At 53.9% G+C, this 22837-nt stretch overlaps 1 protein-coding gene across 3 annotated transcripts; it reads left to right on the top strand.

The window, feature by feature from the left end:
- The first annotated feature begins 258 nt into the window (after nt 1–258).
- On the top strand, nt 259–22246 carry MICALL1 (MICAL like 1). 3 transcript variants are annotated; one of them, XM_055808130.1, is made up of 16 exons: nt 259–458; nt 6374–6422; nt 9315–9456; nt 10571–10674; nt 11405–11541; nt 13849–14429; nt 14921–14984; nt 16054–16439; nt 16774–17252; nt 17738–17872; nt 18195–18321; nt 18664–18754; nt 19133–19206; nt 19559–19673; nt 20018–20064; nt 20364–22246. In XM_055808130.1, exons 1-16 carry the CDS (start codon nt 313–315, stop codon nt 20483–20485), a joined length of 2799 nt encoding a protein of 932 aa, XP_055664105.1. In that variant the 5' UTR covers nt 259–312; the 3' UTR covers nt 20486–22246. The 3 variants fall into 3 exon arrangements, with proteins under 3 accessions (XP_055664105.1, XP_055664106.1, XP_055664107.1); XM_055808131.1 differs by lacking the exon at nt 259–458 and having other exon boundaries at nt 6378–9076; XM_055808132.1 differs by lacking the exon at nt 259–458 and having other exon boundaries at nt 6378–9456; nt 10575–10674.
- The last annotated feature ends 591 nt before the right edge of the window (nt 22247–22837 follow it).

Raw genomic sequence — 22837 nt, 5'->3', positions numbered from 1 at the left:
GGCGCGGGTGCGCCTCCCCAGCCTCCTGCCCTCCCCGCCTGGGAGCCGGGAGCCGCTCCCAGGACACGCGGCTCCCCCTTCCCGGGGACCGCGCTGCCGCCTTCTCGCCCGTGCTTCCTGCCCGCCCCCCGCCTCGCTCGGGGTTCGGGCTGCCGCGCTCCTCCCGCGCGGGGCCACGGGCCAGGCGCCCGCCAAGCGCGCGGCCCCGGGGAGCCCTGGGCCCCGCCCCCTCGGCCCCGCCCCCTCGGCCCCGCCCCGCCCCTGGGTTCGCGGCGGCGGCGGGCGGCGGCGGCAGTCGGAGCGGCCGCCCCCATGTCGGGCCCGCGGGGCGCCCTGCAAGCCTGGTGCCGCCGGCAGTGCGAAGGGTACCGCGGCGTGGAGATCCGCGACCTCAGCGCCTCCTTCCGCGACGGCCTGGCCTTCTGCGCTATCCTGCACCGGCACCGGCCCGACCTCCTGTGAGTGCGGCGGCGGTGCAGGCCGCGCGGCACCGGCCTCGCCTCTCCCGCCGCGCCGGACAGGGCGCCGCGGGGCCCGACTCCGGCCTGCGGTCGCAGGGGGAGGAGGAGGAAGAGCGGGGGGGACCCGCAGGTTTGCGGTGCGGGGGGCGCCGGGAGCCCCGTTTATGGAGGGGCTGGGCCGTCCGTGCCCCCCTGCAGCTCCCCGGCGGCTGCTGGGGCGGGCGGGGGCTCGCAGGGCGATGGAGGCGCCGTCGGAGGCCGCTCCGTGCAGGGGCGGTGGGCTTCGGGGGCAGAGAGCGCAGCGGTGGCTCCGGCGCCTTCTGAAATAATTGGGTACCGGGATGGAGGGTGCCGCGTTTGGGCAAGCAGCTCTCTGACCTGGGCGCACGAAGACATCAAGGTCGGGGTTAGCAGCAGTCGTGTGTGTTAAGGCCGAGGGGAGCGTGGCGGTGGGCAAGGCCCGTGCACCCGCTGGGAGCCGTACCTGCCAGGGAGGAGGCATGGTGCCGGCAGTTGGGCGTGTGGGAGTTTCTTCTCTGCAAGAGGTGGACGTTCCCACTTCCCCAGGACCAGGGGCCTGCCCGGCACAGGGACATTTCCTGGCTGCCACAGGCAGCCACTCCAAAACTTGCAGAGACCAGGTTGCTGCTTCCAGCTTGTTTTTTGTGGATGCTGCAGTGAAAGCAGGAGGTAGCATATACCAGCGGGGATATCCAGCCTTGCTAGCCTCCACTGGCAGATGGCTTAGAGTTGAGTTTCCTTCATCAGCCTCCCTTTTGCAGGGTAGCTCTGAGGGGGAATGTGAGTTTCAAGAGGTAGACAGTGAGTTTAGGATTGCTTGAGGGCACAGTGTCAGGCTGGAGAAACTGGCTGATCTGCTGGAAGGAATCTGCCCCAACCTGCTGTTATAACCCTGCGTGCCCCAGCACTGCTGGGAATCCGCCTCCTGTCTGCTCTAATCTTTGGTAGCCCTTGCAATGCAGGTAGGCATGGCCCCACCTTGCCATGCCTCTGGCATGCATGCGCTACTTGCCTGTTAGCAAAGCCTGGTGGTGCATCCCCCATCACATTCTGCTCCAGGACTGGTGTTTTTTCCTCTGAGGTTGCCTGAATTGACCAAATCCTGTTTTCTGAGCTGGCCTTGGGATGGCCTTCTGTCACAACAGCAACTTCTAGCAAGCAGAAAGTTAACAGTCACTCCACTGTGGAGCTGTGGTGTCCATGGGAGGGCAAAACAGGCCTGTGTTCTTAAAATGAGAAGCTGAACAGGTAGGCTAGAAACCAAACTACTACCTGCTGTGTTTCAGGTGGCTGCTACAAAACCCTCAGTGTGGCATTTGGGAGCCACCAAGGGCATCTCTACACGGTGGCTTTGCATCGCTCTGGGTCTTGAGGGAGCTGCGTGGCCTTGTGTCCTGGCAGCTCCTGGGGGGTATGGCTCGCTCTGACCAGCTAGAATAGAGCCTCTGAAAATGCTCCCAGTTGCAAGGCTGCTGGAGGAGAAGAGGTAAATTAAGGACAGAAACACTTGCAATCACTGTGTTTCTGAATTTTATTTATTTATTTTTTAAGTGGCACAGTAATGGGGAACTAAAAAGCAGAGGTTCAGCAAAAGCTTACGATAAACACCACTAAAACCACCTGATGCTTTCCCATTAACCATATTTACCATCCCATTAAGCAGCAACCGCTGCTCTTAAGTTGTCAGCGGGCTTAAATCTGCTCTTGGCAGATGTCCTAACTAAATGCTTCACAGGTTTTCTGCACGAGCTGTATTGTAGAGACAAAGCCCAGGGCCTTACAAGGACATGGCATGTTGTAGAAGGATTTTCAGAAGGTGGTCAGGAGAGTAGCATCATTTCATCTGATTCCAGCTTCTTCAGCCTGTCCCGATTTGGAAGTGGGAAGATCGGATCAGAGGCAGTAAATCTCCTGACGGCAGAGCAAAAATGGTTGCCCTTCGTTTCTTCTAAAGTGTTTTCAGTCAGCCTGGTAATGGGACTTGGCAGGGATCTGCAAGTACGTTTCTGACCTTGTGTGGTCTTCCTTTGTGCAGGGCTGCCTGGCCTGCATGAGACAGCTGTGCTGCTCCCCAAAAGCTAAAGTTCCTCTGTAGTCAGCTGCTTCCCTGCTTCCTGCTGGCTTCCCCTTGGGTCACAGAGGGGAGGAACGGGCACATCCGTACAAGAGCTGAGCTAGAGCTCTCTTTCCTACCTGTGTGCCACCACTCCTCTGGCACCATGAGCCTCTGGGCTTTCTTTTGCTGCTGTGGTGGCTGTTGATCTGTCCTAGTTGTTTGACCCTGCCCAGACACTCCCCTGTGTGCTGCTATGCTGACAGGTGACATGCTGGGGAAGAGGCTGTCATAAAAGGCCGTACGTACGGGTTAGTGAGGCTGAGGACAGTTTTCCACATGACCCCTGATTTGAACACTATTACGATGGGATAAGACAGCGGGATGTTCCGCTGGAGAGCTTCAGAGAAGCTCGTGCAGAGCTCTTGGAAACATGGTCGTTTTTTTGAAGGAAGTAGACTGGCAATGCTTGCTGTCTACTGAATCTGGCTAAAGGTGTCTTGAACTAACCACCAAGGATGAGGTGCTTGCCTGCAGGACCTGTGTGTTGAACCATGAAGCTGAAAGTCTCTGACTCTAGCTTTGCTACTGTATGCACCTCGCTTGGTTTCCCTGTCTCTCTCTCTCCCAAGTGGGAAACGGGAAACCTAGATATAGCCTCTGACTGGACTGCTGGCTGTGTGGTCTTGAGGCAAGACACTTAATATCTTCTTTTCCCTTGTCAGTTAAGCTGGAAGCCTCCAGGCCAACTTGACAGTGAACTGGGGGGATTAATGAGTTTGTTTGTTCAGTGCTCTAGAAATCTAAAGCATGGAATTAGTGTTTACAAGGCATTTGCTGCAGCTTAGTGAAGCAAAAAGCATCTTTCAGCATCCCAAGCTGTGCAGCCTCCCTGGAGCTCAGGAGAGGTTCTTGGCATTCGAGGGCAAGAAGAATAAGAGCATGGTACATGCCTTTGAACTGCTGAGAGAGATGGAGGCCTGAGGAAAACAGGAGATGAGAGCCGTGTGTTAGAAACGCTGTTTTGTCCCTAGAGCCATGGATTTAGTTACAGGCAGGATCACAAATCTCGTTTGTTCCTTCCTCTGTACTGCCTGCATTTCCCTGACAAGACCTGGAAAGCTGAAGGGCTTATTATGCGGCACTGCCGTTAAAGTGCTCATGATTTAGATTTGAGGAATCCAGGAATTTGCTTTGGTTTTAGCTGTATGGCACACCCATCCCCCTTCCCTTGGCCTGCTGTGTTCCCTGGCAGCTGCCCTAAACCCTGGAGTGCTTAGTGGCTCTGTATGTATCTAATTAGGTAAGCATTTGGGATGTTATTTGCGTGGAAATATTACTCCATGATATGCTACGATGCTGGGGTTTGCTGAGTCAAGACAGTTGTTCAGCTGGGATAGCCAGAGTCTTCCCTCTTTTACATTGAATCCCTGGGACTGGTATGTTATCAGGAGAGGAGCCTGAGCAGAGCTGGATGAAAGGCTGGTGAAATCAAGGCAAGATAATAATGTGACATGCAGCCACATGTCATGGAGCTGCAGGATGGCAAGTTCTGGTCTTTCTGCAAATGAGGCAGTTTATAAAGAGGAAAGGGGTATGCCCGGGGTGACTTTCCCCCATACCTGAGAAGCTATGCTCCTTGCACGTTGGTACAGGGAACATGCATGGAGATGCAACATAGCTGCATGTGGGACTGCTCGTGTCATATGTGATGGAGGTCAGCACAGTCCTCCTTGGCTTGTTCTGAGAGGGAGCTGGAAAATGCAGTGGAGAGGAACTCAATAAACGGTGATCCCTGGGGCCTCGTACTGATGGACTTCCACATCTTGGGTAAAAGCTGAGAGGCTGTAATCCTACATTAATGGAAAAAAATCTTCTATTCCCTTGCTGTTTGGTAGCCCCCCTGTTACCTCTCGAATTTTACATCTTCTCTGCTGGCGTCTCCTTTCCCAGGCAGATTTGCCTTGGTTTACTAAAATGGCTTTGGTTCGCTGGGGCAGAGTGGACATGGTGTTATGCCTGTCAAAAAATATTCTCCCAGCCCAGGCCACCAAGGAGTCTTTGAGCTTCCAGCTGCACCACTCCCATATCCTGAAAGTCAGGGCATTCAAAATGAAGGTCGTGAATGTTTAGAGGGCAGTTGATGTATAACTTTGCTGTCATCACTTCTCCTGTGTTCCCAAGCTGGTATTTTCTTTAAAAGGGAAAAAACGTAACAGCAAGGTTAAAGGAGTTCTCTAGGGGAAAAAAAAAAAAAAGTCTTGGAGGGAAAAAAATCTCCCAGTGGAGATTAGTCATAAATACAAAAAAGGCACAGGTTTTCACTAGGCTGAAGCTTTCTCTCACCAGCATGTGGAGAGGGAAAAGTGGTATTTTGAATATGCTGAGTTCTGTGCACGTATTTGCATGAGCTTTCAGAAGGTGCTAAACACAGAGCTGAATGTTTGACCCATCTTCCACGTGTCTGCTGTATTTGGTCCCGCGGCAGCCAGTGGCCGTGGTTTAATTTATCTGGGAGGAAATGGCACCAGCAGCCTCTTGCTTTTGAACGAAGGAAATGTGGTTTTGTGGTGGCTCGGGCAGATGGGAGAATCTTCCTGAGCTCATCATGGACTTCCTCTGCAGCACTGGGAAAGGCGCGTGAAAGGGTGAAGGGCTTCGAGAAGGGGCCGGTGGCCCTGCGGTGTGGTGCCGGGGTGGACTGGGTCAGTGTTACAGGAAAAGGCAATAAAATCCAAAGGGGGATGGAGGAAGGGAGGCTCCCGCAGACCCTCTCTGCAGGCGCACAGCTGAGGATTTGCCATCTTGCCCGATTCCTGCGCACCACCTTTGGGGTGGGGGACATGCTCCTCCCCTCAATCTGAATTGTCTTTCCAGGGTCAGTCTCCTGAGCTTTGGCACCTCTCTCTGGGCCACTGGGGTGGCTTTGCCTGACCCTCGACCCCTCTGGGCTGTGTCCTCCTTTGTGAATCCAGCTCACAGGCACACCGAGCTGCTGCATGAGATTTTTTTGGTAACAAAGCTGAGATCCTTGGCAGGAAGGGACTGTGATCCCTTTAGCGTGATGCTGTTTTCACACATTATACCCACGCGCATATGCAAAAGGCATAACTAACTCCTTCCTGTATTTTTCCCCTTCTGTTGAAAACCTGCAGATCGCTTTAACCCTCTGCCTTCTGCTGCTCTGAGGAGAGCAGCTAGTTGATCCCTGTGGCTGGGCTGATTGATCCCCCCAAAAGGGATCCAGGGGAACAATGTGAAATGCCTGGGTTGGGAACTGCTGGGGTTCCTCTCTGTGCCCCGAGTGCCTTGCATTCAGCAGGCTGAGTGTTGGGGGAGCAAGCAAGGACAGAAGTGCGGTTTAACACCTTCTGTGTCACCCCAAATCCTGAGGTGACCTCAGCTCTCTTAAGGTGGGTGCAGGGCTGTTTGTCTGTGGACCCTTGTACAAGGGAAAGATCTAGCACAGGTGGCTCTTTCTCTTGAGGTGCGGGATCTGCTGCTTCTTCCTCCTCCTGCTGTTGTGCCGGTGACCTTGGAGGGGGAGGTTTGGGGTGATGTTGTGCACCCTTCAGTGCAACCTTGTGGGGTGCTAATCAGAACATGGCCCTGGTGTTTCTGCAGCCTTTAATCATGAGGGCAGGAGAAGCAGGTAACAAGAGATGAGCATGACATTCTTTGTCCCTTTCAACCTGAAATCTGATTTGCCAAGGTTTTGTTTATCTAGGGTCTTATATGTTGACTTGTAAAGTTGGCTGTCCTGAGAACCTTCGTGTGGTGGCATTGGGGCACTTTTCCTCTGCACCTCATGTGGCTTTTTTGTGCTTTCTTATTTCAGAGACTTTGATTCTCTCTCCAAGGATGATGTCTATGGGAATAATCGTTTGGTAAGTCCCCATTAATCAGTGTACAGAAGGAAGAAGGGATGTGAGAATGACTTGATGGAGGTCACGTAGTGTGGGAAGACTTCATGATGGTGGTGAGGGTGTAAGAAAAATCTGTGTTTGTAAGTAACAGGGGGGAGCTTCTCTGGAAACATAAGGGAATCTGAAACACCAGCTTCTAGCCTGTACTGAAGGGAAGATAAGATGGGTGTCCTGATAGTTGCCAAGACAACATCTCAGGTGAAGATTAAAACGGTGCCACATCTTCTTGACCTCAGCTGTTCCACACTTGCAGGCAGCGTGTGGTGATTTGATCTTAACTGAATGCCAGGTGCCCACCAAAGCTGCTTTGTCACTCACCTCCTCAACTGGACAGGGAAGAGAAAATACAACAAAAAGCTCATGGGTCCAGACAAGGGAGATCACTTAGCAGTTACCATCACGGGCAGAACAGACTCACCTTGGGGAAATTAGTTTAATTTATTACCATTCATATCAGGGTAGGATAATGGGGACTAAAACCGAAACTTAAAAACACCTTCTCACCCCTCCCTTCTTGTATGCTCGAATTCTAAACTACCTACTCCCTTCGAGCAGTGCAGGGGGACAGCTAATGGGAGTCCTGGTCAGTTCATCACACGTTTTCTCTGCTGCTCCTTCTCACACTCTTCCCCTGCTCCATTGTGAGGTCCCTCCCGTGGGAGACAGTTCTCCATGAACTTCTCCACATGAGTCCTTCTTAAGGGTTGCAGGTCTTCATGAACTTTCTAGTGTGGGTCCCTTCCATGGGGTGCATTCCTTCAAGAATGACTACTCCAGCTTGGATCTCCCGTGGGGTCACAAGTCCTGCCAGAAAACCTGGTCCAGCGTGAGCTCTTCTCTCCATGGGGCCACAGGTCCTGCCAGGAGCCTGCTTCAGCACAGGCTTCCCACAGGTCACAGCCTCTTCCAGGCATCCACCTGCTCCAGTGCAGAGTTCCCCATGGGCTACAGGTGGCTATCTGCTCCACCATGGACCTCCATGGACTGCAGAGGGACAGTCTGCCACATCATGGGCTTCACCATGGGCTGCAGGGGAATCTCCGCTCCAGCGCCTGTCACCTCCTCCTTCACTGACCCTGGTGTCTGCAGATTGCTCTCACATAGTCTCACTCCTCTCTTCCACTGCAACTTGTGCAGATTGTTTTTTTCCCCCTTCTTAAATATGTTATCCCAGAGGCACTACCACTGCTGCTGATGGGCTTGGCCTTGGCCAGCGGTGGGTCTGTCTTGGAGCTTGCTGGCATTGGCTTCATCGGACACAATGGAAGCTTTTAGCAGCTTCTCACAGAAGCCACCTCTGTAGCCACCCCTCCCCCCAAAACCTTGCCATGCAAACCAAACCCATTACACGATGGAAGCTGGAAGCTAGTTTTACTACAGGTGTCAGCAGAGAGGAAGGTCATGCTGGACCTGGGCTGGTTCCTATGTTGTGCTTCTGCTTGGGACATCTGGAGCCAATAGTAGAAGTAAGCAGTGGGGAATGGGGAGAAGCCCAGCCCCACAGACTAATGGTAGGACAGAGCAGCAATAGCCTTGATTTTTTTGCTGAAAGACCTAGTTGCTGCCGGCTCCATCTCATAGTCCATGGAGAGACATGGGCCATCACCTTCCCAAGATGAGTCCAGCTAGGTCATTTGGGTTATTTTGGGTCATTTGCCATTAGCAGCTATCTTTTCGCATTCAGGAGCCACACAATGGGTTTCTTGTCCTGTTAGTGACCCCTAAGCTGGGGTCTTTCCTTGCTCCCTGCTGCTTGCAGCCTTGTGTTCAGCAAGGCTCTGTCCAGAGAACCAGCTTGAAGCCAAGCTGAGCAGAGCTGCGTGTCCACGGGGGGCATTTTACACCCCCGGTTACTGCAAATATCCATTTTCATGTATTTCTCCATTCCTTTTCTTTAGATCCCACACCCTGCACAGCATCTTGTGCCCCAGAAACCAGGCACCTTCAGGCTTTACCCACATCCTGCACCTGGTACCTCACCATTTAGTGCCCACACCACACTGTTCCCCTCCTGACTTGGTTTCTCTTTGGTCCCTGCTGTAGTCCTGCATCCCCCCTCCCTTGGAGATCAGTGTGGGTATGCTGCCCTTGACACAACAGTGGGATGGCCGGCGTATAGCCAGTAATCCACATACACTGCTAAGTGGGAAGCTCTGAAACACCTATTTTCCTCCTTCACTCCTTCCTTTTAAGTAGCCGTATATGCAGCTGTAGGAGCTGTGTGCTTCTTATCACAATGTCCTTGTTGTTTCTGCTTGCTGTGACACAGAAAAGTACTGAAGTGGTTTGTACATGGCAGGCTGCTGGCTGTTGAGCCAGGATAGCTATGTTAACTGTGGGAGGGGAAGATGTAGCACCCCAGAGCGTGAAAGGATGGGCAGAGTTGGTGTTCCTGTGAGGTGAGTATTTGGGGTGGCTGGGGACACTGCTCAGTAAAGCCAGCATTTGGCTGTGTCGCTGGAAGTATCTCCCAGCCTTAGGCCCTTTACAGGCCTGGTGGTATGCCCGTTTCATGGGCTGAAAAAACACTGGGTTTTTTTTCCAGTGAAAACTGAGACCTCCTGAGGGTTACCCTCACTGTCCTAGTGCAGCAGCCAAAGGACAAGACCTCTCAGGTGAGTTGCCAGGGGCACAGGCAGCTGAAATGACTTGGAGGAAAGGGCAGCTGGAACAACTTGTTCCCTTGCTTCTGATGCCACCTTTCAAGTCAAGCGGCACGTCTGGGAGCCTCTGTCACAGATGCCACAGGGTTACTACTTAACCTTCCCCAGAGTCCTTCAACTTGGTTTCTCTGTTATTTTTCAAAGAACATCAGTTTTCTCTCCTTAATGCCTCTCTCTGCTGTTCCTGCAGGCCTTTGAATTGGCAGAGCGGGAGCTGGGCATCCCAGCCCTGCTAGATCCCAACGACATGGTCTCCATGAAAGTCCCTGACTGCCTCAGCATCATGACTTACGTGTCTCAGTATTACAACCATTTCAACAACCCCAGCCAAGGTGAGTGTCCTCCCACCCCTCTGGTTTCCAGTTTGCTCCCGCTTGAGTATAAGAAACTCAGCATTACCCTGTGCTTCCTCCTTCCTGTGGCAAATGGGTGCCATGTGTGTTTGTGGGGAAAGGGAGAGGAGTGGGTAGTACCTGCCTCTCCTGGATCTCGCTGGTGCTTGTGAGAAAGGCCTAGAACAAGGAGTGCAGTAGGGCAAGATTTCACAAGAGGTGGGGAGTGATTTAACAGCTCAGGCTGCGGAAAGAGGAACGCCTTGTTTCTCCTCCCTCCACGCTGCATTCCTGCTGCTTGGGTTGGGCCACCACCCCTGGTGTTCATCAGCCCCTCTTGTGATCTGCTTTAACCCACCAAAATGAGAGAAAGCTCGATAGGCAACCCGCCTACCACAGATGATTTTTATCACATCGGTAAGTGTAAAGTGACTGGAGGACAGAGGGAGGGGAGCCAGGGTGGAGTGTCTCAAATCAGCTCATCTTGTCCTTGCAACCGCAACCTGAGATGGATGCTGCTCTGAAACAGCTTTTGCAGGGAATCCCTCCTGGGTGGAGACGAGAGCTCCAGGTCTCCTCTGCTCTGCTTTCTAGCCACAACATCAGATAAATCTCTTCCACATCTGTATAATTCTCCAGGGATGCTGGCCTCCCAGCCAAGGACTCCCGCTGGGGACTGCTGTGTGAGTGCCAGCCTTGATGGGCAAGAGATGCTTCACAGACACACTGACAGCCCAGAAGCCCTGGGGCCCAGTCGGTCATAACAATACATCAGCAGCTACCCGGAGTGCTCTGGGCTTTGAGCATTGCTTAGGGAGTTGACTACAAGGAATCCAAGCAGCATTTAATGAGTAAATCAAATCATAGTGAGAGGCTGGTATCCCTGAGCCACAGAAGGGGATCCACAGCAGGGCCAAGCTCTCTGGCAGCCCCGCAGCCAAACCATTATTTAATTGTGTTTGTCTCATCCACCTAAAATAGGCACTGAAGTGTCAGGAGCAACAAGTCCCGTCCTGTGTCACAAGGCTAGATGATTTCTTTTTCCCCTCCCCCCACATGGGTGGTGTGAGTCACCGCTCCTCTGTTCCTGATCCTCCTTGCCTTCTGCCTCCAGCCAGCATCCCTCCGCCTATGAAGCGCCCAGCTGCTGCCTCCTCACCTCCTCTGCTGTCCCACAAGAAGCCCGTGGCTGTGGTGGAGGGTCCCTCAGCACCGCAGGTACCTAATTTCTTGATTCAAAGCCAGCCTGAGGCAGTGCTGCTCCCTGCGTGGCAGGTGAGGAGATGGGAGAGAGCCCATCACAGGAGGACAGATCTTTGCAGGGAGCTACCTGTTTATTTTGGGTGGGAGCGGTGTCTGCGATTTTGGTGCCTTGAGGGACCCAGCTGAGAGAGTGATTTCTCTCTAGGAGTCTCTGGACTGAAATTAGTCCATGGCAGGCAAGAGGTTTGGCATATTGGTGCCAGGTGGTTCCTTGAGCTACCCAGGGCATAAGCGCCCTCCTTCCTATGGGAGGGTAACCCTGTAGATGAGGAAAGAGCAGGAATGTGGGACTAGAGGAACAGATAAGATGCCTTTTTCTTTCTTGGCCCTTTATTTCAGGTTTTAGCAGATGTCTGGGCTGGCACATTTTCCAGAGAGAAGGGGTTCCTCTTGCTGGTCCCTGATGCCTGCGGTTTACATTAGTCCCTTCCACAGCCCTTCGGCCCTAGACAGGGGCAAGACACCTTTTGGACTGGCCCCTTCTAATTTGGGAATAGGCAGCCTGTCTGCGCCTGGGCTCGGGGACAGCTGTTCTGTGCATTGTCAGCCCCTGAGGTCAGCCCCTGAGCTGTGCCACAAACACTCAGTGTTAGGCTTTGCACCCAGAACAGCTGCTCTGGAGGAGCCATGGGCTGGGGAGCAGCTCATGGCCCCTATCCTGAACTCCCCGTGCATTGTGTCTCAGGATGATGCCCCCTCGGACCTGTCGGAGCAGTCCCAGCGCACGACACTCAGCAGTACCTGCGCCGCCTGCCAGCAGCATGTCCATCTGGTCCAGCGTTACCTGGCCGAGGGCAAGCTCTACCACCGCCAGTGCTTTAGGTATGTCATGGCCAGGCCTGGTGGGGCGGCCACTCTCTCAGCAAACTGGAGGTCTGTGGCCAGCTGCACCCTGTCTCTTGTCTGTGTCCTTGGGCAGTATGGAGCATTAACAACAGTGCCTGAAATAATACTGGCAAGGGTCTGTTTGCGGGCCAGCCCCCTGTCCCAAAGGTCTGACTAGCCCCTTGTGTCCAGCTCTGTGCTGCTTACCTCCCCTGCTCCCTGCCTCCCCTGCTCTCTTATGCTTTCCCGCTTCACTGACTTGGGATCCCAGCACCTTGTGTTTCTGCTGCCTTCATAAACCACGATGTTCTGCCTCTTTACCACCTGCCTACTCAGAACCACCACCACCACCTTCCAGTAGGGTCTAAGCCAGGACATCATCCTACAGACCTCCTTCCACCTACACTCCGCATCCTCAACTGGATATACAGGCTCCCATGCTGCCTGAGGTGGTGCTGAACTCTCAGGGGAGCATGTGGAGAGCTGCAGACTGTTACCAAACTGAGGAATGAGGGATTAGACGTCAGCAGCTCTGTGGTGCAGGTCCTTACCTGCAGCAGCTGTGAAGTCATTTTACTTGCTTTCCCTGCTCTGAAGGTGAAGGGATGAGAGCTCTCATGTGGGCCACAGGACAAGAACTGGCAAGTGGGCAGCTGGCATCGGAGGACAGAAATGTTGAGCCATTGCGAAGTTGCAGGAGACCTCATTCGCCTGCCTAAACCAGCTGGGGATGTGTCATACAAACAACATTACAGGAGGGGGGCTGAGCTGGGGCCCATCAAGCTTCCCATCTGCAACTGGGGCAAAAACAGGAGCTTTGAGGTGCAGGTGCAGCATTGTTCATGGGCCAGGAATAGTAGAGGTGCTGTGTCTGCCTTGGCACATCTCATGGCCCTTAGGACTGAGCAGCAAGATCTCTAATTTTATCCCAAGTTTGTTGCTTTCTTATGCTTTTCTTGTCTTTCCCCCCTCCCCCCACCGGTTCATGGGTGCTGTTTGGTCAGGAATGTCCTGTGGCAGCATTTTCTGTGGGTTGGCAGAGATAAAACCAAAACAAACCTTTTTTTCCCCTTGCCTGAACTTGCCATCTCTTCATTTCATCATACCCCTTTTCTCTAGAGCCTCTGTGTCCTCGCACTTCTGCTCTACATCTAGTGGACACCCAGAGCAGAATTCCTCACCAAAAGTAGCTGCTTGCAGTATAGGGCAGCCAGCTGCTGCAAGCACCAGGTATTCAGACAAGAAAGAACAAGCTTGGTTTTCATGGGAGTGCTTGATCAGCCCCTTGCCCTTGGCTGTCTTTCATGTAAGCTATCCACCTCTCTTCCCAGGTGGAAAAGGGCTGACTTGGTTGCCAGCGCCTGGAGGGCTTCATTAGGGAGGATTCAAAGGCTCAGTGAGGAAAGAGTGGATGATCCAAGGAGATGTGGCAGACAGCAAAGGACAGGGAAGCTATTAGCCCAGTTTCAACAGGCAAGGCAGAGTGTAAGAACAGGCCTACTGTGTCATTCCCGCGTCCTTGCAACCAAAGGCCATGACCCTGGTGGGGTTCATGGTCAGCACCAGCAAGGGTGAGCATGAGACCAGGCTAGGCTTGTATGCTGCTTCTCCTGACTGCTCTTCAAGCCTCCAGCACAGGGATTTCCTGAGTTGGAATTGGCATAGTTTTATTTAATACTCAGAGTTTGGAGGGTTTCTTAATATTTCTCACGCACACGCACACACACACACACACACACAAATGTGTCTGACAGTTCTTTAACCTGCCTAGACCCTTGGCACCCGCAAGGGAGCCTGTAGCCTTCCTGTGCCAGTTCTGAACCACCTGCCCCTAATTCCAGTTGATACTCCCTGTTTCATGTCTGTGAATTGTTGATGTGGTTGATCCCTCTCCTCCTCCCAGGGCCACCACATGTGATCTTGTAGCTCTCTGTCCCGTCCCCCACCAGATGCATCTTTTCCCAGAAAACTATGGGTTTCTGCTTTTCCAGGCCTGGAAACCATGTGATATCCCAATACCAACTGTTGCCCTTCCACATCTATTAGATCTTTTCTGAGTTGGAGGAGGAGCACAAATGTGCACAATATTTGAGTTGTGAACTCCCCATGGGTTCATACAGTGCAATGGTGATGTTTCTCTGTTCCTCTCCTTTCCTGAATGGCTTCCCCAAGACTGTGCTAGGATTTATTAGCAGGGGTGGGAATCAACTCCATGGTCCTGTAAGGATCTCCCAGGTGTGTTGCGTTCCCTGAGGGGCAGGATGGCATTCCCCATCTCATGGGGCTCTCTCTTCTTATTGGCAGGTGTAAGGAATGCTCCAGCACACTGCTCCCAGGGTCATACAAGCCCGGGTCAGAGGCAGGGACCTTTGTCTGCACACAGCATCGTGGTAAACTGGCCATGAGTGGAAGGGTGGAGCGGAGGCCCAGCCCAGACCGACGGTCCCCAGAGCTGAGGACTGAAACTGGGGCTGGCAGCGTGGGTGAGGATACCCTCCCCACAGGAGCAGAGGTGGGAAAGAGCGATGGCGACTCCCTGAAGAGCGTGGCAGAGACCCATATGCCTGCAGAGGGGCTTGCTGGCCCTGTGGAGAAGGACAACATGCCCAGCAAAGCAGAGACAGCGATGGCCCCTGCTCATGCAGGCAACGAGGCACCTGTCCCCCAAACTCCCCCCAGACCTCCCCTTCCCAGCAAGCCCACAGTGCTCAGCCAGGACAAAGCCAGCTCACTGGATGGACGACTCAGGGAGATGCGACCCACCCCTGCCCCAAGGAGGGCTGCGGACACGTCGGCCCTCTCCCCTCCGACCTCTCACCCAGTGCCGCGGCCCAGGTCCACTCTCCAGGGCGAGGGCAGCGAGTGTGGGCCTGCCGTCGTGAATGGTAAGAGAGCACAGTGATGGTAGGGGTTACCCTCGGTTTTCCCAGCCGCCGAGGTGGTTGGCTGCAGGTGGGATGAGTTTTGTTCCTTCTTTGCAGCCTGACACCCTTCTGCCTCTGAACAAATCTCGGGCTCAGACACTGAGCTTTGGATTGCCAGCCATCCCCCTGGTGGGGAGAGCAGCACTAGGTTTCACACCTGCCTGCTCCCTTACGTTTCTCCAGAGCTCCGCGCTAGAGCAGTTTGCAGGTGTGGGGTCAGGGGGGGCACATCAGGTCTCCAGGTGCAGCTCGTGGGGTGGGAAAAAAAAGGCAAAAGGGGATGTTTGGGGTTGACTGACTGCACCAATTGTGGGAGAAATGCCGTGAGGTCTTCAGAGAGTGGGAAGAGCCAGCCTCCTGCAGAAAGATGTATAAGAGGTACCTCATGTTGATTTAACTTCTTTCTTCATGTCCTTTTGGTGTTGTGACAGTCTGACCCTGTGTCTTTCTAGGTAGGGCACCTGAACCCAGCCCCCCTGTCCCAAAACCCCGAGGGAGACCCTGCTCCTCTGATCGGTACGTCCTTCTCTTCACAGATCACCTGCAAACCACATAGCAGCGTGGGGCTATAGGGACAGCTCCTCTCCCACTTCCGTCAGCCCCTGCTTTTAGGAGGATGTAGGCTATGATCAGGCCCCTTCCCTTAATGGGTGCCAGGCCAGTACAGTAAGACTGACAGTATTTGTCTGTATCTCCCAGGGTCTTTGTCTCTCAGGGTTTTTAAAGAGTGTGGGGACTTCAGGAAGGCATTTCTGTGGCACATGCAGACTGCCACGTGCCTTCTGAAATGGTCCTGCTTGTGGATGCTGAGAAGGGGACACTTGCCTGGCTTGTGGAGGGTTTGTCCTGGGAAAGGTCTGGTGCAGGGACATTGTGAGTACCTGGCTGCAACCTTTACATCTCCTGGGCTCTTACCAGGAGCCCATGGGTGCTGGTTCATTCTTGCCTGCTCTTGGGCCGGAGGTAGCATGAGCACCCAACGTTTGCAGTGGCCAAGGAGTGGGTGCGTGTGGCAAGTGATGGCCACTTTCCTCATAAGCAGTGATTCACTGAGCTGTGGTGTCATCTTGCCAAGGGCTGTGCCCCCAGAGGAGCAACGGTGGGTGCTTCCAGCTGCGGGACACTCGGGTGATAAGGTGACAAACAGTCCTCTGGAGCGTAGGAAGGGAGTGTGACCATGCGGGCAGGTATCTGATCTCGACTCCCCCTCCATCCACAGCCTGGGGAGCAGAGCTGGGTGTAGGAATGGTGTCAGGGAGGGGAGAACAGCTGTGCCCATGAAGCTCAGCCTTTACCACTGCTTAGCAGACGGAGGCTATAATATTCAGAAACTAGAACGTTGTGTCCAGCAGGCAAGTCAGGCAGGCTGTGCTTCCCTCAGGCCCGTAGGTTTGCCCACAGAGAACAAGACACTTTGTGTCTGGGGAAGACTAGGGCCACCCTTGGATGAGAAAGCTGGCTTCTGCATGGGAAACATGCTGCTCCGTCTGTCCTTTCCCCTGAGAGCTAAGTTCCTCTCCTGTGCCTCGCCATCCCAGCCTGTCTCTGCTCCCTGCCACCTCGATTTCCCGTTCTCTTTCCCCAGTGCTGGAGCTGCTGCAAGAGCCAAGGACCCACCGTGGATGGCCTTAGTGCAAGCAGAGCCCAAGAAGAAGCCAGCTCCCCCTCCCCCCCCGGGCAGCAGCCACGAGACTCTGAGTAGGACTTCAGAGGAGGAGGATGGGGAGGAGGTAGGGAAAGCCAGGAGCGAGGAGAGCAGGTCTGACGCCACAGACCCCAGACCATACAACCCCTTTGAGGAGGAGGATGAGGAGGAAGAGGAGAGTGCTGCTGCCCAAAAGAGCACGCCTGAGCAGGAGCAGAGTGAGACTGCTGCCAAGCCTCTCCACCCCTGGTATGGCATCACTCCCACCAGCAGCCCAAAGGCAAAGAAGCGGCCAGCTCCACGAGCCCCCAGTGCTTCCCCACTAGGTGAGCTTCCTCCCACTGCCTAATCTGACCTCTGCAACACCTGTGCAGCCCCTTGGAGGCTCCCCCTTCCCAGGTGCCTCAGCATCACCTTGGCAGGCCAGGCCTTAATGCAGTGATGGTTGTGCTGGAACTTGTGTTAGCCATGTCCTCTCTACCTATTGGAGCACAGCATTTACAGGCAAGACCTTTGTGCTGGAGGGTCCCTTCTGTCTTCTCTGGAGACAGAGAGACACTGATTCCTTTTGCACTCACCCCTGCCTCCAGCATATACTGCTCTCCCCTTCTTTCCTGGCTGCCCCCCTATTCCTCTCTGAGCTCTCCCTTTGCTTTGCAGCCCACCACCCCATCTCCAGGCTGTCACACTCGGAGCCATCGTCTTCTACTCCATCTCCAGCCCTCAGCCTTGAGAGCATCAACTCTGAGAGTTCAGCCAAGGTGCCGGGTGACACCGATGAGGTCTCGGTGCCCAAAAGCTCCTCTGAACCCACTGTCCACACGCCAACAGCCACCAAGACCTCTAGCACTGACACGCCACTGGCCAGTGTCTCTTCCAGTGAAAGCCCTGCTGCCCCAGCCAGCCTCTCCACCAACTCCTCCTTCTCCTCCTCCAGCGAGCTGGCCAGCTTCAGTGGGGAGGCACAGCCCAGCACCCCACATGCCAGCAGGAGTGTTTCCACTGGCAGCTTAAAGACCAGCCCCAGCCGGCTGCCCCCCAAGCCTCCTGCTGGGGCTAGCACTACAGCCGTCCTCTTGACTTCAGATGGGGATGCTGGGAGCCCCAAGACGCCTTCCTCACCCAAGCCGCAGCTGAAGGTGAGATGGTGACCTTCCTCCCATCCATATCAGGGAACTTTTCTCCCCCACGTATCACTTGGTCACAGTGGACATCGCAAGTCCAGGCTTGCCCTTTAGGTCAGTTTGGTGTGTGACCCCCTGTGGCCTCAGACTTGTGCTTATTAAATGGTGGCTCTGCTTGTACTCTGTCTGCCCCATGTGCTAGAGAAGAGGCAGGATGTCATGTGGTCAGAGCACATAGGAAGAGAATCGTGAAAGAAAACAATTCGGTGTGTTTGTTAGAGAGAAGCTGGGCAACTGATGCCAAACAGGAGCACAGCTGGTTTTTGCCCCGTGGCTAGGCTGCTGGTTGAGATCAGTGCTGTGTTCCTCCTCTAGGAAGGTGTGGGGCAAGATGCACCCTGGGGCTGTCCTGTCTGCTTAGTCCCAGCTGGTGGGATGCTATACCCTTCCCTTCCCTTTGCTGGACCCTCACATACCTCCTTTTGTTCCCCCCTCTGCAGTCTTCCTGCAAAGAGAACCCCTTCAACCGGAAGCCATCACCTGCTGCCTCCCCCTCTGCAAAGAAACCTCCCAAGGGCTCCAAGCCAGTTCGTCCTCCTGCACCGGGTCATGGCTTCCCACTGATCAAACGCAAGGTAGAAGGACCCTCGGGAGCAGATGGGAAAAAGCCAGTTCTGTACTACCCCCAGGGCCGTAGCTGTATACATGCTCCCGGTGGATGCATGTGTGGGTAGGGGTTACTGCAGGTGGCTGTGGCTGGGGAGGATGGTGTTTAGGCTAGACCCCACTGACGGCAGCACTGTGATCTCCCTTTGCTTCAGAGCTGGGTGGGGATTTCAGATCCACACTTAGGTGGAGTGTTCTGTTGTCTCTCCACCCCCATTAGTGTTGACCAGCCTTTGGATTACTCCTGGGAACTGTATGGTTGATGGTAATGCAAGTCTCATGGTTTGGCAGGTGCAGACAGATCAGTACATTCCTGAGGAAGACATCTATGGGGAGATGGATGCCATTGAGCACCAGCTGGACCAGCTGGAGCACCGTGGGGTGGCCTTGGAGGAAAAACTTCGCAGTGCTGAGAATGGTATGTGAGGCAGGCTGGCTGTGGGTGTGGGGCAGAACAGACCCTAGGGCTGCCCAGTGTCCAGCCAAGGAGATAGCAGTGACTTCCTCCCTGCTGATGCTGGGGTTGGAAGAGCACAAGGGGCTGTGCTGGGCTCCAAGAATGATCACAGCCATACCATGGACTTGGAGATGGAAACAGGTGGGAGAAGAGATAAGGTCTCTCTGGGGCTCAGAAACAGGCTGAGATCAGGTTGGCTCTAGCCCAGTGCTCCTCTCCTGACTTGACAGAGCCCAGCCTGCTGCAGGGTGATGGGATCCTGCAGGGCTGGGGGTGGCTCTAATTTGTCCCTTTGCCTGGCAGACAGCCCCGAGGACAGCCTGCTGGTGGACTGGTTCAAACTCATCCATGAGAAGCATGTGCTAGTGCGCCATGAATCGGAGCTTATCTACATGTAAGTACGTGCAAGCATGTGGGAGGCACTGATGCTCTTACAGGGAGCCCTGTCTCAGCCCTCCTGAAACTGTGCTTTCAGGGGAGTGCCTGACATGGCCTCCTGACCTGGAGAAGGGAGGGAAAGAGGGCAAGCAGACAAATCTATCAAAACACACTCAGAACGGACTCAATGCAAGTCACCAGAGTCCCTGCAATGTCTCCTCCAGGAGGGCCTTGAGCAGCCAGGGCTGGTCCCTGCTGGTACTTGGTTCCCTGGCTGTAGAGGATAATATCAGCATGCTGGTGGTTCTTTCCAAGCTCACCCCGTACCTTAGGATGATGTTCCACATCTCTGGAGACTTGCAGTGGTTCTTGACGGTGCCCTCTTCCCTTGCAGCTTCAAGCAACAGAACCTGGAGCAGCGGCAGTCAGATGTGGAGTATGAACTGCGTTGCCTCCTCAACAAGCCAGGTAAAGCATCATGCTAGGTAGCTACCTCCGTTTTTCACCGGGGAATCATCTACCCCTGGCCTAGGTGGGACTCATTTGAAGAGAAACAGATCTTTAGGGATGTCAGTGCAATCAGCTGGCTCTAGAGATGCTGTCCTGCCCCATCTCATTGCATTCCCCAGCCTTGTGTGGTGACATGCTGCTTTTGTCCCCATGGGATGCCACGTACAGGGCTCTCCCTGCACAGCACCACCAGCCCAGCTGGCCCTGCAATATGGTAGGGTGGCAGGGGATTGTGTCTGCCCCAAAGCTGAGTTTCAGAGCTCCTTCAGCCATTTAATTGCCTGTCCTTCCTCGGCATTTGGCTGGGTAGAGAAGGACTGGACCGATGAGGACCGAGGGAGGGAGAAGGTGCTGATGCAAGAGCTGGTGACCATCATTGAGCAGAGGAACGCCATTGTGAACTGCCTGGACGAGGACCGGCAGAGGTGAGTAAGGAGTGGGGTGGGCTAGGGGAGAGGGGAAAAGCGGAAAAGTGTAGCCTGCCTGACTCAGCACCACATGAGTGGCTTTGTGGGGGTGTCCCAAGATGTCCCTGTTGCTGATGTCTTTCCCAGGCTTCCCAGTCCTTGTCTCTTTGAATGCTTTGTGTGGGAAAAGACAGGGCCGTACATGCAGCATGTGGGATTTAATCTGCTGGTAGCAAATGCTCACAACACAGTGATGGATCTGCCCCTCTGTGGCTTATAAGTAGGAGGTTCTTTAGCCTTAAACAATGCAGCAGCTGTTTTCAGGGCTGAATTGCTGATCTCTTTCCCATTCTTTCTTTCAGAGAAGAGGAGGAGGATAAAATGTTGGAAGCCATGATTAAAAGGAAAGGTAAGAAACAATTGGGAAGATTTTTGGAGTGATGTTCTCACTGCTGACCCCAGCAAGGTGCAGCATTCATGAAATTGTGTGCAGAAGGAGAGATGTAATCTGTTCTGTGTAGACTCTGGAGCCTTTGTTGTAGGGTTGTTAAAGTTTGGGGCACAGTTGTGCTGTGCACCCCTGTTAGAAAGAAGTGTGCATACAGTGAAGGGCTTTGATTCATAGCTCTCACCCTTGCCCCTGCTGTTGTGTGAGTGTGTGTACAACCATCCACGTCCCACAGTAACAACCTCCCTTTGCAACCCCAGAATTTCACAAGGAGACGGAGACTGAAAGCAAGAAGAAAGGCAAATTCAAGCCCATGAAGGTGCTTAAGCTGCTGGGCAACAAGCATGACTCCAAGAGCAAATCGCCCAAGGAGAAAAGCTAGAGCAGGGGAACACCAGCAGTGGGAGGGATGTGCTGCCTGACTGCCCTGGCCTCCCCACAGCTGGCCAGGATGCCTGCCAGGAAGGGGGGCTTGTCTCCTTCCACTCCCCTCGCCTCTCCCCCAGCTCCCTCCCCAGGCACCAGAGCTGCTGCCCCAAGGAGATGCCAGACCTCTGCCCAGAGTGGGGGAGTCCAACAAAGCACTCCCCTTCCCGAGACTGCAGAGGAACATGACCATCCCCTCCGTGAAGCCTTGCTAACGAGGTGGGGAGTAGACAGATTTGCTTTTCAGATAATTACCCCATTCTGTGTTCTTGTTATTAACTGAGAAGCAAGCCAAGGAGTTTCGTGTTTGTGGGAAAACTTGCACTAACTGCCCCCCATCCCTTCTCCCGCTCTAACTGTGACAGTTCCACGTGCCTCTGATCTCCGCTAGGATGGGACTGGGTCTGCCTGTCCCTCCCTGCCTACCCGCTCTTGTCCCCTTCCTGTCCCATTTTTAATTTCAGGAGAAAACCCTGGCATTAGAATCAGGATTTTGGGTTTTACTGGCCTAAACTAAAATGTTAAGAAAATACTCCCGCATCACAAGACTCTAGAGCCGTAGCCAAAAAAATAACTGGTGCCCTATTTATTTTGAGCTGTCCCCTCCCTTGAGCGCCAGGGCTGGGCGGGCTCTGCAACAGGGCTGAGAGGACCCAAAGGGGACTGCGTACAGCTGCTAGGATGTAGCTTATGCACCTTACTCAGGACATCTTACCCCCACTGCTGCTAAACACCACTGACTGCTGCCTTCACAGGGAGGGAGGAACGTTCGTTTTCCAGGCAAGGGCAGAAAAACTCAAGACTTGACTCAGTGCTGGCAAGGGGCACTAAGCTTGTGCCCCTGCTCACCAGTGCCACCCTTGAGCGGCTGGGGAGGGCGGCACAGTCACAACTGACCTTCACCCAGCTTCGTCTGTGTATACTTTAAAAGTGTGCAGGGGTTGGCTGGTTATTTTTTACACCTCCTTTACTAGATGAATTCAAACCCACCCTAAAAACTTTTTAAACCCCTTATTTTATTTGTCATGTGTGTGTTCATGTGTGTACATTGGAGGAGGGAATGGGGGAGTGGTGTTCTTCCAAGCATCCCTTCTTCCTTCCATTTTTGTTTCCTGCCTTATCCTCCAAGGTGAGGAGTTATTTATTGAATTGTTGGATCAGTCTGAATTAGTGTTTCATGGGTGTTTGGTTGGTCAGCTGTTTGTCATGCCTCCTCATCAGCAAATTAGACATAACCAGCCCCGAGCAATCTGCTGCAGTCCCTTCTAAAAACCTAACAGGCTTTAGCCAAAATGCTCTCGGAGCAGTGCCTTGCAAGGTGGCTGGCATGGTGTTTCCGGAAAGGGATTCTCATTTCCCAAAACCTGAGGGACCCAAGCCCCTCCTCAATCCCAGTGTGGCCCCCGTGGCTGGGAGGTGGCAAGCCCGGCCCTGTTCTGGTGATGCCGTCTCACTCTTGCCATACCCCAGCAGGCTGATGAGGAGCAGTGGTAGGGGAGGGGAGATCCCAAGGCACAACTCTTCTCCGAGGAAAAACAAATCCGCTTTAGAGCCTGCTGTCACGTTGCTGTTGCCAAAGGCCATCGGGATTGCTGCAGCCTGACACCCCTTGGCCCTGTGCCTGGTCAGAAGTTTGATTTGTAAATTACACTGTACTAACTCCATGACTTCCATTCACCTGAACAGAAATAAAAGAAACATTGGATCTAAAAAACAATCGTGGCTTAGATTTCTGATTCCTTTGTGTACTTGCACTGTCCTGGGGACAGGGTGTGCTGCCTAGCTTTGGGGAGTGGCTGACGAATATTGCTAAGAAGCAGGTGATGGGATCTTAAGGAAATTGGGAGGCAGACTTTATGCTGTGATTTGTGCAGGAATAGTGGGACGTCACGCTTCAGCCGGCTGGCAGACAGAGGTGGGGGTATGTATGAAGTAAGCAAACAGCCACATCCAGGCTCTGTGGGAAGCTGATGGCTATTCTGCATACTGTGCTTTCAGGCATCAAAAAAGCACAGCAAGCCCACAGCAAAGAGCAGCGGGCACTGGGCTGAAATCCCCTCTCCCTCCTCAGCACAGCTGTCCCTCAGTGTCTGCCCAGTTCAGCTGCCACCCAAGAAGTTTACTGATGCGCACGATCATGCCGACCTGCAGCAATGCCAGAGGCTTGTGTTTGTGCAAGGCTGTGCAGCTGCATCTTCCTCCATGCTGTTTGCCAGTACAGCCATTCCCAGAGTTTCCGGGACAGGAGTGGGCCACAGATGTGGGTGGCAACGTGCACATTAGCATCGTGCTGCCATGAGAAACCTGC

This window comes from Falco peregrinus, chromosome 6 (assembly GCF_023634155.1).
Source record: "Falco peregrinus isolate bFalPer1 chromosome 6, bFalPer1.pri, whole genome shotgun sequence".
Lineage (NCBI taxonomy): Eukaryota > Metazoa > Chordata > Aves > Falconiformes > Falconidae > Falco > Falco peregrinus.
The sequence above is the reverse complement of the archived record's forward strand: the minus strand, read 5'-3'. Positions and strand labels throughout refer to the sequence as shown.